The sequence below is a fragment of the Haematobia irritans genome, chromosome 4 (assembly GCF_050003625.1).
Source record: "Haematobia irritans isolate KBUSLIRL chromosome 4, ASM5000362v1, whole genome shotgun sequence".
NCBI classification, from domain to species: domain Eukaryota; kingdom Metazoa; phylum Arthropoda; class Insecta; order Diptera; family Muscidae; genus Haematobia; species Haematobia irritans.
This window is the reverse complement of record NC_134400.1, coordinates 216,588,825-216,606,898: the sequence shown is the minus strand read 5'-3', so window position 1 is coordinate 216,606,898 and position 18,074 is coordinate 216,588,825. Positions and strand designations below refer to the sequence as shown.

Below are 18,074 nucleotides of genomic sequence, written 5' to 3'. Positions count from 1 at the left end.
AAAGGATGAGATAATTCGGCACATTAACGGCATAGAACGTCCATCATGCCTCAGCGTCATCGAAAATTTGGATCATCGGATGAAGGTGTGCCACCGAGGTCTCGGCGCCCATTTGGCCGATAGTTTGTTCCATACATAATTGAGTAATACCAATATATCATAATAAAATAAAATTACAATAATTTCCTAAATAGTTTGTGTTTTATTCAACACATCGGCCTTTGAAATTTTAACCACCCTTTATAACATTATTGATATAAAATTGCTGGTTCAATTTTTCATATAAGATTGTTGTTTTTTTTTTTTATTAATTGATGCTTTATATTTTCATATAATATTGTAATGTCCGTTAGAGTAGTACATTGTAATTCGTTAAATTGGCCCTTTAAAGGCTTTGAATTGCTTAAATAAATAAATAATTTTGGTAGTGACTACAACATAAAATTATAAATTTTTGTTTTGTATTCATTTCATACCAATTTTTTATAGATTGATTTCTGTTTATCAAATTCTTCCTTTATGTCAGAATGAAGTTGTTCCTCGTACCAAACCACATTCGAAAGAAAATCAGTCACTCGAATTCGAATGAATACATGATCGAGCTTAATAAATCCGGGTATTCTCAGCGCTATGACACAATGAATGAAACCTATTTTCACTTCGAATTCAAATCGCTTGTCATTTAATGGGACTACAAACCACTTCTGCCGACTGGTAAGATTATAGCGTCAAATTAAAAACAAAACAAGTTCTGATTCACCAAGCCAGTGCACCACCTCACAAGTCAGTGAAAATAATGATAAAAATCCATTTTATTTACCTTTTATGTTGCCTTTCGATTATAAAAAGTTTATGTTTATATTATTTACTTATTTAACATTTAGAAATAATTTATTAATGTATTTTTCATGTAGAATAAATTGTAATATAAAATATACAATAATTTGTTTTAGCTAATTTTAATATAATAAAATAACATTTAGGTTGAAGTTGGGAGACTTTAACCATAAAATGTAAATTATAAAAACAGAAGCAATAATATTTTGTAAGGGAATACAAACTGCAACATGATGATTTTATCTATACAGAGTACATTGTGCTATAAGGCAGCGAATGGTGGTGTCTTTTCAGTAATTCATTTAACGATTTGTATAACATTTAACATTGTTTGTGTTTTTCTTTTTTTTTAAGTACTGTTATGGTAACATACATTTAGTTAGTTTACTCTAAAAGGCATTTTAGTTTGTTTTTTTTTTTTTTTTTTTGTTTTTATATAGAAACCTGAAGCAATTGAGTATAGTCGTGTGAGTGATTTTTATTCCTTTTTTCATTAATCTAAGAATTAAAGCATTTAATGCATAAATAACTAAATATTCGATAAGGTATATATCGATTTTCTGATTTTTTTCTCAAAATTTCATTTCATATAAATTAAAATACAACCTAAGTCTTTTTGATAGAAGCCAAAAACAAGAAGGCCCACCAAAATGGAAGGTCAATAAGATAAAGCTGATGATGCACGCGAACCAACCTTGAAATCTTTGTATAGAGAAAAAACAGAAATCTGAAAAGTTTACAAAATTAGAGAATTTCGAGATATAACACATTTTTGATATTTTTCCCCCACTTACTTTATCTTTTAGTTGTTGGCATAGTTGTAGGCCTGCTGATAGCAAGAATAAAATTTCATTCAACCAATTGATAGAAGCCTTAAAATGGAAAAATACATTATAGAATAACATTTTTAAATAGAGTACAAATATATGTACCTCTGCTTGACATGAATCGAACCGCATTGTCCCATGAACATTGGTCAACTGATAAACGGCAATTATTAATTTATGTGATTGCAAATAAAAACTAACAGCTAAATCCTCCGATAAATTCGGCGAAAGAGATTTCTAAAAACAAAACCAAAGAAAATTCCAATTAAGGAGCAAACAAATAGTGACTTATATAAATAAACTTACCATATTACGCCCCTTAATTAATTCATCTATGGGTTTCTTTTTCGGTATAACCAGAGATAAGCGTGCCCTTTGCAATGCTTCCAGTATATTGCCAACCACATGCATTACTTCATCGGATGTTCTGTATTTGTTATGGTGTATGGTTGATCGAGCCAATGTGGGTATGAACAAAAGAAAAATATAAAAGAATTGATAAGAGATGTGTTTACATTCTGTATTAATTGCTATTAATAACTATTGTATATAATATTATTAGAAGACAACATTTGTTATAGAGAAAAAAAAGACGAACAATTGGGTGGATGCGACTGCATTGAACCCTCCTCCATAATGCATATCAGAAGGAAAGAGTGAGAAAGAGAGTGGCATTTTGAACCGCCTCTTTGTAAGCCTTCCTCAATGCTGTATCTCTAGAGCCTCTGATCAAGTGATAAATTGATTAACTGACCCTTCTGAAGTCAATCCTGACAGATTTCGTTCTTTCCGAAGGTATGTTCCTAAAGCTATGGTGGAGATCTATCCGACTACATTTGAGTCCAAAATACTCTCCTTCATCGAATACTTCTCCTTCAGCATGTTTAGGAATTATAATCGGTTTATACGGAGCATATATCCTATAATGGGCCGATAAATATTAATTTTTCAGTATGCTTGAAAGTGAATATTGACTTCACGTATAAAATTTCAAGTACCTCCTTTGAAATTAGGAATTATCCATATCCGTTATGAAGCCTAGAGAATTATAGCCTCTTGATATTTATACCCTGCGCCACACTGTGGAACAGGGTATTATAAGTTAGTGCATATGTTTGTAACACCCAGAAGGAGACGAGATAGGCACATGGTGTATTTGGCAATAATGCTCAGGGTGGGTCCCTGAGTCGATATAACCATGTCCGTCCGTCCGTCTGTCTGTGAACACATTTTTGTGATCAAAGTCTAGGTCGCAATCGCCTTCAAATTTGGCACATATTCCTAATTTGGGTCAGAACAGAACCCTATTTATTTTGAAAAAAATCGGTTCAGATTTAGATATAGCTCCCATATATATCTTTCGCCCGATATGCACTAATATGGACCCAGCAGCCAGAGTTTTATACCAATTTTCTTAAAATTTTGTACAAACATAACACTTAATCGTATAGTCAAGTGTGCAAAATTTGATTGAAATCGGTTCAGATTTAGATATAGCTCCCATATATATCTTTCGCCCGATATGCACTTATATGGACCCAGAAGCCAGAGTTTTATCCCGATTAGCTTGAAATTTTGCACAAGGAGTACAATTAGTAGTATAGTCAAGTGTGCAAAATTTGATTGAAATCGGTTCAGATTTAGATATAGCTCCCATATATATCTTTCGCCCGATATGGACTAATATGGTCCTAAAAGCCAGAGTTTTGGCCCAATTTGGTTGAAATTTGGCACAGGGAGTAGATTTAGCATTGTAGCTATGTGTGCTAAATTTGGTTGAAATCGATTCAGATTTAGATATAGCTCCCATATATATCTTTCGCCCGATATGCACTTATATGGACCCAGAAGCCAGAGTTTTATCCCGATTAGGTTGAAATTTTGCACTAGGAGTACAATTGGTAGTATAGTCATGTGTGCCAAATTTGATTGAAATCGGTTCAGATTTAGTTATAGATTCCATATATATTTTTCGCCCGAAATGGACTTATATGGCCCCATAAGCCAGAGTTTTGGCCCAATTTGGTTGAAATTTTGCACTATGAGTACAATTAGTAATATAGTCATGTGTGCCAAATTTGATTTGGGACAAACCAAATGTATGTATTTGGGACAAACCTTTATATATAGCACCCAACACATTTGACGGATGTGATATGGTATCGAAAATTTAGATCTACAAAGTGGTGCAGGGTATAATATAGTCGGCCCCGCCCGACTTTAGACTTTTCTTACTTGTTTAATTTTGGAAAAGCTAATTTTAGTCAATTTTAGAAAAGTCGATTTTCTACTTTTGTTAAGGTCAACTTTTTACATTGCACGTAGATGGCCATGGTGTTAATCAAATACTCGTGTGGAACATTAAAACTACTCCCAACGATGGTTAAATATCTTAGTAATGCTGGCGAAATTCCTGCCTTGTAAAACATTCTCAGATTCGTTATATCGATTCAAAATTCAATTATAAGCCATTACTATGCTAAGTTTTAATTCTCAAGCTATCTGTTCTGTGCGTTACATATAAATGCATAAAGTTCTTATACCCTATACCACAATAATGGTGAACGGTGTAATTATGAATGAATCATATGAGATATGGAATATCCAATGTTTTGCATTGTTAATACCATGGTCTTATTTATTATGAGTGGATGGCTTGAAATATCTAGAATAAAAATAAAATTGCATGCATCACATGATGCAAACGTGCAGAAGTGAATAAAAAAAAACTAAAAACATTAACAAAGCGGGGAGATTATTCCAAGTAGAGAAGCTTAGCTAATGGGCAAATGGAAAGAAGTGTGTGAAAATAGAGCGATACATACATATGGAAAATATGAAGCTGACATGGAATTGTCATAATGAATTTTGAATTAATAATAATGATATTGATATCGCAATATTTGTAAACATTTGAAATTGTACAACCCATCTGGAGAACAAACTTATAGATAAACAGATCGACGACGAGAGCTAGATTCATTCTGGTCGATCAGTTAACTCTGGCATTCTGGCACATTTTCACCCATATCACATCTCTTTTACACTGGCGGCCACATAATGGTTTAGATTAAAAAAAAAAAAATATATTAAATTATTAGCGTTAACACCTATGTAGACTATGTACGTAGAAAAACCGGATTCTTTAATAAAAAAAAATACGTTATAGTCTCATAGCAATTTTTTCAGGAAGTATATTAATGTGTATATGTACCATTACATTAAAAGTTGTCTGTTGCTATGACATGTAGTAAACCAAAGCACGATCAATAAATGAGTGGTAATTGGAATGACACAACAAGTAGTAATGTAGACTCTCCCTTATCGTAGACAAACTGTTGAAGTACCGCACACTTGAACGAATGTCATGGCTATTGATTAATGATTGTTCATAATTACCACAAATGGTTTTCATAAATAAATCGACTATTCAGAACAATTAAATGTATTTGCGTTCTTTTCATGGAATCTCTGAATGATGACAATACGCTTAAATAGCTCAAGCAATCTTGACATATACTGGAGATTGTAATCAAAATTCACTTTTTAAATACAATTGAAAGTCGATTCTAAGAATAACGATTTGCATCGATTTCTTGAATTTCGATATAGAAATTATCACTTTTATAATGATTTGCAAACTACACTCAACAGAGAGGACGAGAAGAGATATAATGTCGACATAGCTAGATCCTCACAGATGGAAGTTCGAAGTTATTTACCTCCATACAGATGGCGGTTATACGCAGGTAACTGAATAGCGGAGTGTTCTAAGATTTATATCCAAGAAAAATGATTAGTCTACCATGTTACGATATTCGGAATCGCAAATCGTAAGAATTTTTTAAAACGAAAACGTTTTCATTAAAGAGAACTATATTGTTATACAAACAACTCACTTGAAATGATATGATTCATCAACATCGTCAATGTGATTAATGGCTTGTTGTAAATGGTTCGCTGCATCCTGAACCTGTTGTAATTTCCAAGGTGAATCCTGCGTAATGGACGTTCTTTGTATTTGGTGTGGTGATTTTGCTAATTTAAAACTAATATCCTGAAGAAAAAAAGAAAACCAAAACAAAAATGGGAAAATGTGGTGTTTTTTTAGTTTTAAGCCTCACCCCAATCAAATAGTTTGATAACTTACCGCCTGTGTAATGGTATCACCTGTCAAGGTTAGTATAGCCTTCAGTTGATCTGGTTGGACGGACAATATTAGTTTTTCAGTCTTTTTTCCCTCATTTTCATAGAGTGGCACAGGAAAACGATGGGCACAAGACTGAAATTAAAAAAAAGAGAAACATTGATTACATACCAAAGTAAAGACGGTAAAATTAAACAAAGGAACAGTGAAATGGTTGATGTGGCCATTTCAAAACTACACTCTTTTTTGTTATTTATTTGTTCATAAGATAAGGAAAATAATGAACAAACAAGAACTAGAAATAACTGATGTGTTATGATTTCAAATTCTAAAAAGGATTTGGGCAGTGAGAAATCTAAAACATCCAACGGATAGAGTCTATATAAAATGTTAAATGTTAATTCTTCACAGAAAAAAAAAAAATCCCGAAAATTTTTCCAATTAAAATCTTAATTCCGTTTTAAAAAAATATTCAATAATTTATAATAATTGTTAATTGGATCAATTCAATTTTTTATTGGCTTTCAATTAATTTTTTAATTGAAACTATCATTTCTGTGATTGAAGACATTTCAATTAAAAAATTAATTGGATCAATTAATTTCGTGATTGAATCTGAAAAACAAATGTGTGTTATTTCGTAATGTTGTAATACATTAGATTCGGTATAGATTTTATGATCACTTAGACTATTCAATCCAGTGCTGGCCATTTGGCGCAACGACAAAGGAGGTCTCTCCTTTTTATAGTCGAGAACGAATGGCGTTTCCCATTAGAGAAGCCTTGAGATATTCAGGAATGCCACCAGCATTGCAGAGAAATGTCACCAGCCTATGTCGAAAATTTTAAATTTGACTTCAATCAAAGTTTAAAACTTAAAAATGTTTTTTTTTTTTAACACCCCAAACATTTCTCGTGAAAAAATGCGTTGTGTACACTTATATGTTTCTAACTTATTAGTGTACCCAAATAGTATCAGATGCAGTGATATATAATGAAAATCCTTTTTTGTAAGGATTGTTTTACTAAAGTTTCAAGCGCGGGGACAAGTTTTTTTATTTTTACTACAAATGTAGGATTTTTTTAAATCCTCGGTTTACTAAAATTTTACAAAAAAAATATCTACTTGTACTCTTAATATTTCAGGTATTTCAATACCCACCATATTTGGTGTTAAAAGCCTTCAACAAAACTTCTCTTTAAACTGCGAAAATCTTAATTTAAATTAAAATGCAATATACTTTCGCCACATGTTACGATGCGTTTTCCGGCAATGAGCTGTTAAAATCGCTTACTGATCTTAAATTCTACATTACAACTCCAGGAGAAATTAAAAAATAACTTCCGTTACCATTGATTCAATGTTATGGAAATGCAATTTTTAAATTCTGAAATAGCACTGGAAGCGGTTCAGATTGCTACGAAAAAAGATCAATATTGACATTAATCTACCTAACCTGAGTGGGGAAAATGGAATAAAATTTTTCGTATATTGAACCATTCCTATTTTGGATCCCTACTATGAATTAGCTCTATGCGAATGCCGAACATACACTTTTACCATCACAGGACCAATTTTGAACTAAGTTAAATCCAAGATTATTTGGTAATGAGAGTTTTTGGCTGGTAGTTTTAAATGTTCCCGTACTAGTTGTTATAATCGACTGAATTACAAAACGGTTTATAACAATTCAACTATTTACGTTGATATTTTTAATGGAATTAAATTATTTTTTTTTTTTACTTAATAACAAATTTTTTGAAATTATTATTTATGGAAATCTCCAAAAATCTTTCTTTTGAGTTTATCGGAAAATGTAAAGCCCATTGTAAACATAAATTCGGATTAGCTACGTTTGCATTCAGTTCGACTTATTACAAAATACAATATATTTGTATTTCAAATACCGTCGGGAAGGGGGGTGGGGGATCAACATTTTCCCCGGGTCACCCCAATAACTCTCCAACTCTCCTCCCCCCGCACAAACTATTTTCTTTTTCATCAAAAAGATAACAAAAACAACAACAGGCACCAACACGACATAAGAATAGATAACTTACTATGAGAATAAATTTCAATTTCTTGAGTAATTGATGGACTTCCTCTCGCAACACCCATTCAAATTCCATTTGCTGCAAAAATATTGAAAATATTTTAGTGATTAATTCTTTTAAATTGACACTTGTATATTTTTTCTTGCAAAAACCCACCAGATTAAGTTCCTCTTGTTTTTCTGCTTCCATCTTTCTGCTTGGTTTGCTAACAATGCCACCTTCTTCTTCATCGTCTTTGGGTGTACAGTGTTTTTGTTGAACAGCTGATATTACAATAGCTTCTGGTAATGGTGCCAGAGGGCGCTGGTGTTTGCGGTTGGTGTATGGACTAAAAGACCAATTTGACAGGCTACGAAACAAAGACACAGGGTTATTCATACAGTCATATGTTTATCTCTTCGAGAACAGCTGTTTTTTAATAACACAAATACAGGGTGATTGAAAGTTGTTTCATATAAGTGTCAAATTTTCAATGTAGCGGGAAGAAATCATTGCAAATAATTAAGGTAGAAGGGATCGACTTGATATTGAAATAGTCTCCAAGAATGAATCCAACACGCCGCTTAGAAGTGAGATTGCAAAAACCCAACGCCATATTTGAATCTTGGATAGAAAAATGGTTGGAAGAAGCCGAACGAAAGGGAAATCGTTCAAAATACAAATTGCGAGATGCCTTGGAAGCCTTAAAAATGTATCCATTGCCATTATCCTCAGGTAAGCGACATTGGGATTAATGGTGTGCAGGTGAGCAGGTGAGTGATATTTTACTCACGACGGAAAAATCTTACGTACACCCTACAGCCCTAATTGGTATAGAAAAAATAGGAATCGCACATGATACATGACATAGTAGATGAAATGGCACTAAATCGGTTTGTAAAAGTTCTTTTCCAACTCTTTGAAGTAGAATTGGTGAATGTTTTCATTTCACCGTAATTTCACAAAAAATGGACTAATACCTAACATAAAGCTCATCTGCGTTTCTTTTACAATCCACGAATGCCCTAAATATCGGTGGCTCCAAAACGGAAATTTGTGACTATTGTAGCCAAAGAAAAGTGGAGCAGATTTTCAATTTTTTGAAAAAAAAATTTACAATTTCGACAAATAAATGTTCAAGGCTTTACAAGATTCCAAGATCACTAAGGAGCATTACATGACTGTAGCCCTCAAAACAGAAAAGATCAAACATGAAAGGATGGTTGGATTTCGGTTGGCAGAATTATAAATTGATGCAAATTTGCAAAATTGTTTCTGAATTCTTTTTACATTTACATCTCACCTTTTCGCATATTTACAATAGCAAAATTTTGTGTATAGTTAAAATTTTGAAAAATTGAATTTCGGAAATATGGGCAATTGGAAATGAATAGGAATTCAAAATACATTTTATTAGGGATTTCTTTTTCCCGGGAAAGCTTGATTTTTAAATTTCCCGGGATCCCCTAATACCGCTCATAGTAAAAACTTCCTTTGATAAGATATACATATTAGACACTTGAACAAATTATAAAAGTATTTCATTTGAACCACCAACAACAGTAAAAAAATAAGCCAAAAACGATTACGTGTGAATATCCAAATAAAGACGAAATATTTTCTAATCGAAGAAACCGTTACAATGTTTGGGACAGTCTCATCTAAAATAAGTTAATGACGTATTTCAAATGAACACAGCGGTTACATTGGATCTCCAGTTTTGATAATTTTCTAATTAAATTTTAAATTAAATATTCATTCTTTTTTGCAATAATTATAATTTATTTGATATACACAACAAACACTAGGTAACAACATCTCATTACAATTTACATTACCAGGAGTAAAGCTGTCATTACACATTGCATTGCATTGCGGTGAGTTATAATGACAATAATAAATACTTCTCGGTAATTTTCGAATTGATATTTTCAAAATGTAATGCATTTGGCTGTTAATGACTTAATAAAATAGAATAAATGATTAGGTATAATTATTCATATAATTGAGCATTTACTTAAAAAAACTCAAAAAGAATATGTTATGTAAGGGTAATTCTGAAGATTTTTCCGTTAAAGAGTATTCTTGACGAATATTTTATAATAATTGTGTTTTAAATTAATGACATTACCATACTATGTTTAAACAAGTATATACAGCAGTAAGTTCGGCCGGGCCGAATCTAAAATACCCACCACCATGAACCAAATATTAGGGTTTCCTTTGAAATTTCAGGAGGGCTTGAGGACTTGAGAACACTTCCCGAAGATAAATTTAATGATTTCACCTATGAGGACTATATCAGATTCTGGATTTATAAGAACCATTTTTGTTTGAGTTTTAGAGAAATCATTAACATCTCTTGTAAGTGTGCAAGAAAATTATAAAATAACGTCTTAATTTGAAATCTTAAATCTGTTGAAGTAAAATCTGGAAATTTTACATTGAGTTTCAAGCAATTTTCATGATCAGTGCGCCTTCTACACCGTCAAGAAGTGAAGTCGGTCTATATGGAGGCATTATCAAATGGACCGATAAAAACTTAATCCGATACACGTTTTTGTGAGCCTAAGATATCAGAATATTTACAAATTCAGGCAAATCAGATAAAAACTACGGTTTCTAGAAACCCAAAGAGTTAAATCGGGAGATCGTTTTATGGGGGCTATACTAAAATATGGACCGATACTCACCGTTTTCGGCACACCTCTTTATGAAAATACCTCTAGATTTCCAATTTCAGGCAAATAGGATAAAAACTTCGGATTCTAGAAGCCCAAGAAGTAAAATCGGGAAATCGGTCTATATGGGGGCTATACCAAAATATGGACCGATACTCACCATTTTCGGCACACGTATTTGTGGTCCTACAATACCTATAGATTTCCAATTTCAGGTAAATTGAATAAAAACTGCGGTTTCTATAAGCCAAAGAAGTAAAATCGGGAGATAGGTCTATATGGGGGCTATACCAAAATATGGACCGATACTCACAATTTTTGGCACACCTCTTTATGGTCATAAAATACCTCTAGATTTCAAATTTCAGGCAAATTGGATAAAAACTACGATTTCTATAAGCCCAAGACCCCAAATCGGGAGGTCGGTTTATATGGGGACTATATAAAAACCTGGACCGATATAGCCCATCTTCGAACTTGACCTGCCTGCAGACAAAAGACGAGTTTGTGCAAAATTTCAGCACGATTGCTTCATTATTGAAGACTGTAGCGTGATTACAACAGACAGACGGACATCGTTATATCGTCTTAGAATTTCTCCCTGATCAAGAATATATATACTTTATATAGTCGGAAATCGATATTTCGATGTGTTACAAACGGAATGACAAACTTATTATACCCCCATCACCATTCTATGGTGGTGGGTATAAAAAATGTTTTATGCTTTATTCATTCACATTACACTTTCAAAATCGACTCCACTAGATTTCAACTGTCATTTGCCTTATAAAAAGTGATATATAAATCCACTTTTAGTATAAGATCCACATAATGTAAATCTAACTCCCTTAAAAACACAAAAATTGGACTAATACCTACCAACAACCTATTTTAAGTGTGAAATTAATTTGGGTGCAATCTTATTTAGATGATTTGTTACATTTTTGTTTATTTCTACAATATTCGTTTCTATTCAAGTAATGTTCATATTACAGCATTAATTTCTATTTTAAGTGTGAAATTAATTTGCGTGTAATCTTATTTAGATGATTTGTTACATTTTTGTTTATTTCTACAATATTCGTTTCTATTCAAGTAATGTTCATATTACAGCATTACTCGTCATATTTTGATCCATTGTAATCAATATTTTCGAGATTTGGTTGCCTGAGACAATAAGTGGCTATTTTGCAAACTTTGGTATGTCTACGAATAAGTGATTACATGTTAGGTTATTATATGCTTTAAAAGCACTACTTATTTCATGGCCAAAGGTATGCCTGGGGAGAAGTGCTTTCCTCCTAGGACATGGGTATGTAAATGTAATCCGGAGCAAGGCAAATAATAAGTGGTTATTAATATTTAAACAAGCTTACCTACAAAATTACCGGGTAATGAGAGTTTTTGCATGTTAGGTAAAATGACCCACTATTTATAAAGGCTCTCCGAAATTTTTTTATGGAAGTTCAATCCTTGTGACTTATTACAGTTATATATTTTACCCTTAGGTATTTTTTAATCGATCATCTATGAATTAGGCGCAAGATATTCTTCTAAGCTGCTCCATCTGACCATATTATCCTCATTTTGCATTACGTTATAAACAATCGACTTCCCATTGGGTGAATCACCGTAGCTTGCATAATATCGATCATATCGGTTTAGATTAGATTTAGTTTGGTAATGCCGGTCTTCCTCAAACCCGATACTTATCTCATAAGGAATGAGCTAACTGCACATGGTGTTCCAGAATCTATTATCATTACAATTTTGATATACTTTGTAAGCCTGTACAGCTATTCTGTTCTTTAATTTACGACCAACATTGTTCTGCTTAAGAATATAAAATCGCCACATGATATATTTTTTAAAATGTATGACTCGGCTAAATGTTAATATCTTAGTACAAATAAGAAATTTTTCAAGTTATGATTTAAACTTTTTAAGGCCGCTTTTAATCATCCGATTTGTATATTAACGGAAAATAAGCCACCGTTTAGCACAATTTTTGTATGCGATCAGCACGATAAATAATAGCTAGAGATTCAACAGCAAAGTTTTTAATATATTTTTGTACATAGCTTTATTATTATGTTTTTATTTTTTTATTTTTAGGAAGAGAATGTGCTATTTTAAGAGGCTTTGGTTCAACGCTATGTAATCTTATTGACGAAGAAATGCGATTACAAAAAACCAAAGCTGAAGAAATTGATATGAATAGCAGCACTTATGAACAGGATATTCAACAGGTCGTGGAAGTAGTGAAAAAGAATAAAACCCAAACTTCAGTTGCTGCTAAAGATAAACCTCCAAAGCTGACCAAAAAGCAACAAAAAGCTATTCAGGAAGAAGAGGAACGTGTTAAGCAAGTGACTATGAGTCCAGGCTCATTCCGAATAGTCTTAATTGTAGATACCCAGGAAACGAATGGAAAAAACAAACGAACACTAGACCAAACACGAGGTTATTTAGAATCGCTTCATGTTGAATATGAGGTTCGTCGCCTAACAGTTGGTGATTTCCTCTGGATTGCTCGCAATGCCGAAGGTGACGAATTGGTATTACCATATATAGTAGAGCGTAAACGAATGGATGATTTAGCCTCCAGCATAAGAGATGGTCGTTTCAGTGAACAAAAACATCGTTTAAAACAATGTGGCATACAACATGTAATTTACCTAATTGAAAACTATGGAGATAACGAACATCTGGGTCTGCCCATAGATAATCTGAAACAGGCACTTAGTAATACATTAATTCACAACCAGTTCTCTATACAACGCACAGAGAATCATCGCCGGTCGATGGTGTATCTACAAGGAATGACAAAAATATTGATACGTCTATACAAGGATAAAGTATTGCTGAGTTGTGATAAAGAGGATTTGCAACCATCAAAGCCTAGTCAAAGAATGGTTGGTCTACTAAAATTTAAATCTCTATATGAGGATTCAGCTCGTAATGCTCTACTAACGGTACGAGAAGTATTTGTTCAACAACTTCTTCAATTGCATTCCTTATCACTAGAGAAATCACTAGCTATTGTCGAAATTTATCCGACACCTCGTTGTCTTATGGATGCCTATGAAGACTGTAACACCTTGACGGAAGCTAGAAATCTATTGGCAAACATTCGATGTGGTCAACTGGAGAGACCTTTAGGTGAGAAAATTAGTCATACTATTCATGATTTCTATCGTAATAATTTTTAAAAACACAGCATCTTTTCATGAAAAACGCAAGCATTCCAAGTTTGTATAAAAATAAAGTGGAAAGAAATAAAAAGAAAAAAATGAATAAGGTAGATGGATTCCAAAATACATTTTTTTTTGTTTTATAATACTATTCATAGAATATTCTGATAACCAAAATTAATTGGTTATGAATTGGGAATTACTCTTTAGCTATATTGAAGCTATTATCTATAATAATATACGTGAGTAAGAGTAATAACACAAAGTTATTTTATGATTAGATGTATCACATCATCAAAAACAAAAAACAATTTTTGGTTATATTAAATTATTAACTTTGCATTTGAGATGAGCATACCTGTTTGGCATTTAACTTGAAGAACTGTAATAAATTATCCATATCCAAAAGTACATGTCATTCAAAAGCAATAAGAGACGTCAATGGAGACCAAATAATTTCTCATATTCCGACAATCTTTCAGTTTGATGTTCAATGGAAAAATTAAAGAAACCTTCACACCAATAAAGATAGCATAGAATAAAATCACCAAGGAAAAGCTCATATTTTCTTTTGACTGGCTAAAATATACAACAATCGCCAATGCGGCAGTTACTATAAAAACTTGGCAATCATTTTTATAGAAGCTAAATTTTGAAAATTGATCAAATATACAATATATACACAGAAATCTGATTAAATTACATAGTTGAACTTCGACTTAATTATCAAATAATATATGGATTGATTCAAAAAATTTACTATAAAATCCAATTAGTGTATTTATTAAACTTATTAAACTTTTTAATTGGTATTTTTAAGAATTTAAATGGCTATATAACGTCTATCTGCTAAAAAAAAGTTAATCCGTAGTACGGTATGCAATTTTGTTAGCAATAGGTGCTCTAACGGGCGGATAATGGGACATTAGTTTGGGAGCAGGAACAATTAGTTCTTAATCAAACTAAAAAGGCAATAAATTCGATATTCTTTCAACATTGAAATAACATAATAATCACTTGAGATAATTAATATGCATTTTAATTTCAAATTCAATTTTTTCATTCCACTGGAAATGTTTTTGTGAAATTTTTCTCTGTGTGTATCAAAATCTGGACGGATTGGTAGATACTTATTCCCAAAGACTTTAAAGGTCGATTCATTTTTCTTCTTGAAATTTGTACAAAGTTAAGCAATACACTATACCACAGAGAAATGTTGTATTATGATAGTAGGAATTCCACAGAATAAATGGGTTACAATTAAAAAGGAAACGATTGTACCATTAAAAAGCATTAGTCATTATTTTTGGGAATCCCCATCCGACTGTTATATTAATTTTCATATTTTAGAATATTCAAGAAAGATGCTTAATCCGAATAATACCCAAGGATTGTGAGTTCGGTCATATCATGCAATTCTTTCACTTCATACAGAAATTTTAATGACAAAGATCTTCGAATAACAATCTCTTCATATTCCGAGAAATAACATTCACATACTTTCATTGGGGTGTTTGTTAAAGAATGACTAATCACACTTCAAACTTTACTTTTAATGTTTTGGATACATTGCTATTCAAGGTTCTTCTTGTTGTTTTAACAAAGTATAAATCAGTGGCATTGGATAAACGTTAATGGTTTTAGACAAAAGTTTATTGACTTAAGTGAATGATATTCAATTGTTATAGCTACATCGAGTCAGAAACAGTAGAAGATTTTCTAAAACGAGTTATACTTTGGCTACTTGCTTATTTGCCCCAAAATATTTACTGTAGGGAATAAAACCTAACATAAAGTTAAGTTAATAAATGAGGCAATTCACACGTATTTATTTAAGTATTTCATTTAGAGCAATATATAGTCCCCTATTTATATATGAAAGAGGCTTTGTTTTACTGATAAATCTATACTAGAAAAATCACTCATAGTTTTATTATTATTTTAAGCTCTCTTGAGACCGTGCATACTTGACAAAAGTATTTAAAAAAAATAATAAAACAATTTGCCATTTATAAAGTGTATTTATATAATGGAATTACACATGCCATAGAATAAAAGAAATTACATGATAATGGAAATCTCATATATGTACTTATTACAATGTATTAAATAGTCTAAGTGAGCCTGAAAAAAAACGCACTTAAACTAACATGTTTATTGTAATACCACATACGATGATTGAAGCAATCTCAATCGAATCATTCCATTTCGTGAACAAAAACAATATTTTATTGTGGGTTCGGTATAGCAACTCGTTGAAAAGCAGCAACCATACTAAAGATACCGTTACAAATACCCAAGAAATATTATTGTACTACTAACGGATTGGGTTGTTTTCTCTATACTTGTTTGGGGCTTTTATAATTCTTCGTTAATTTCGCGGATTTATAAAAAGGACGATCATGGTAATGGCATTTAAATCAGTTTCAAATAAAGTAATCGAAACGTTTTTTTTAATATCTTTTTTAACTAAGATTTTCAACGTAGTGTATATGTAATATTAGGTGCTACTTGGGGATATTCTATTTAGTAATGTTATGTTGGGTTTAGTAATAAGTGTCCGTTTCCTTCACCAAAATTTTTTGGATTCCATTGGCTGTATATGCCTTTCTATTTATAGTCCTTACCATGAACAGAAAATATCCTTAATTTTGGTATAAATGGAACATTTGCACATACATTTGAACATTTTGAATTTTTTGATATTGTGGCATACGTATGGAGCATGTATCCGACACTGTTCTTTTAATTCAATAATTAGTGTATACTTTTAGGCGTAGGTATTCCAAAAATAAATCATTACCACCGAAATTGTCAGCACAAAATATTATTGTTATTATTATTGTATTATCAAAGCCAACCAATCTTTTTCGTTTTTGGACTTTTATCAATTTCACCAAACCAACTCCAACAACAACACAAATTATGAGTAAATTTATGATAAAAAGTGGAATATGAATGGACGAGAATTTATTTTCGGGACGTATTTACGATTTCCATCGGATATAAGGTTTTACAGGCTAAGGCCAGTGGTTTGTCATGCCATTATTTGGCCGTAAAAACATTTGTTAATAGTTTATAACTTGTTTATTTACTACGAAAACAGTACAACAGACTTCCACGATTCTTAATGGTTTGGTTTGTTTCCCCGCGTTATAAAACAGTCGGAACGTACTGATTTTGTTGGTTTAGCTATTGGGGTTTTTTGGGTTGTGGATTCTTGTTATTTTGTTTTGTTTCTTTCTGGCTAACGTAATCGGTTTTTTGAACTTGTTGCTAGAATATTAAATTGTATTTGAAATACATTTTGGGTTTTTGTTCTCGATTTTGTTTTGTTTAACACACCTGGTTCTTTGATGCATTTTCTTCACAGATGTCTTCAGTTGTTTTGGAAACCAATTCAGGGGAATACGACTTTTTTGTTTCAAACGATTACACTGAACGTGACCTAGGAATAAAACTGAGTCAACGTCGTTCTTTCGTAATCACCCGCACTTTATTTTAAAACTCCAAGTCAGTAGTGCTTTAATTAAATAATACACTTATGAACGCACGCACAAATGACTGTTTCGCCGACTATAACTACGGCGATGTTAATTGGAGGCTCTCTGTTCACAATATGGTTTAAGTAGCAACTAAATGAAAATGAAGCTTTTCAATAAGATTCACCCGAAATTAAGGTTCTGTTCGCATAGCCACATGAGCGTAGTTAAAAACACCATACAAAAACAATTCAATAACTTTGGGTACACCAATAGCAGCGGAGGTGGCGACTGCGGCAGCAGCGGTAGTTGTGGTATTGTAAAGCCCCTACGGTTTGAGGTAAACAAAAGTCCAAATTCAAATAAACAATATGGACGATGAACAACGACAGCAACCGCTATAACTACGGCTAATAAATTAAAATAACAATCACCGAAAAGTTAGTACTAACTACGCTACACAAGAAGATATCGCTCTTTGGAAAGGTATCGGTGGTCTTAGATTCAACCACCACCCAGCCAGTTTGGTGGCAGGTAGTCAATCAACTGAATGCCTGGTTGGTTTAACAAAATTAAATGATAAGAAGAATTTATTATTAGTATTGATGAAGGCACATGTCTGCTCTCCCTCCAACTGCCTCTCGTCAACCCTGCTCCAGCAAACACTTACGTGCTAACTTCAAATAATAACACTGGATTTTCTTCTCTCTATGGAATACACATACTTGTTTTTTTTTTAACCATTGTATATTGTGGCTACTACTGAAGTCGAAATAGCAGGAGAGCGAGAGAGGGGTAGAACGAGCGTTGTGTTTTGTGAATTGTAGAATGAGAGATCATTTGAGAGCGATCACCCTCGGTTTGCGTTG

The 18,074-nt window shown here is 32.4% G+C and overlaps 2 protein-coding genes across 5 annotated transcripts; one reads left to right on the top strand and one right to left on the bottom strand.

Moving 5' to 3' along the window:
* Positions 1 to 849: 849 nt before the first annotated feature.
* Positions 850 to 17,673, bottom strand: rogdi (rogdi atypical leucine zipper). 4 transcript variants are annotated; one of them, XM_075303852.1, is made up of 9 exons: positions 17,658 to 17,673; positions 8,023 to 8,215; positions 7,873 to 7,944; positions 5,815 to 5,946; positions 5,564 to 5,721; positions 1,971 to 2,091; positions 1,770 to 1,901; positions 1,632 to 1,709; positions 850 to 1,564 (listed from the first exon to the last, which is right to left on the bottom strand). In XM_075303852.1, exons 2-9 carry the CDS (start codon positions 8,053 to 8,055, stop codon positions 1,496 to 1,498), a joined length of 795 nt encoding a protein of 264 aa, XP_075159967.1. In that variant the 5' UTR covers positions 8,056 to 8,215; positions 17,658 to 17,673; the 3' UTR covers positions 850 to 1,495. The 4 variants fall into 4 exon arrangements, with proteins under 4 accessions (XP_075159967.1, XP_075159965.1, XP_075159966.1 ...); XM_075303850.1 differs by lacking the exon at positions 17,658 to 17,673 and adding an exon at positions 17,393 to 17,632; XM_075303851.1 differs by lacking the exon at positions 17,658 to 17,673 and adding an exon at positions 17,069 to 17,371.
* On the top strand, positions 8,328 to 13,847 carry mus81 (mus81 structure-specific endonuclease subunit). Its single transcript, XM_075303848.1, has 2 exons — positions 8,328 to 8,580; positions 12,645 to 13,847. Exons 1-2 carry the CDS (start codon positions 8,412 to 8,414, stop codon positions 13,739 to 13,741), a joined length of 1,266 nt encoding a protein of 421 aa, XP_075159963.1. The 5' UTR covers positions 8,328 to 8,411; the 3' UTR covers positions 13,742 to 13,847.
* Positions 17,674 to 18,074: the final 401 nt, after the last annotated feature.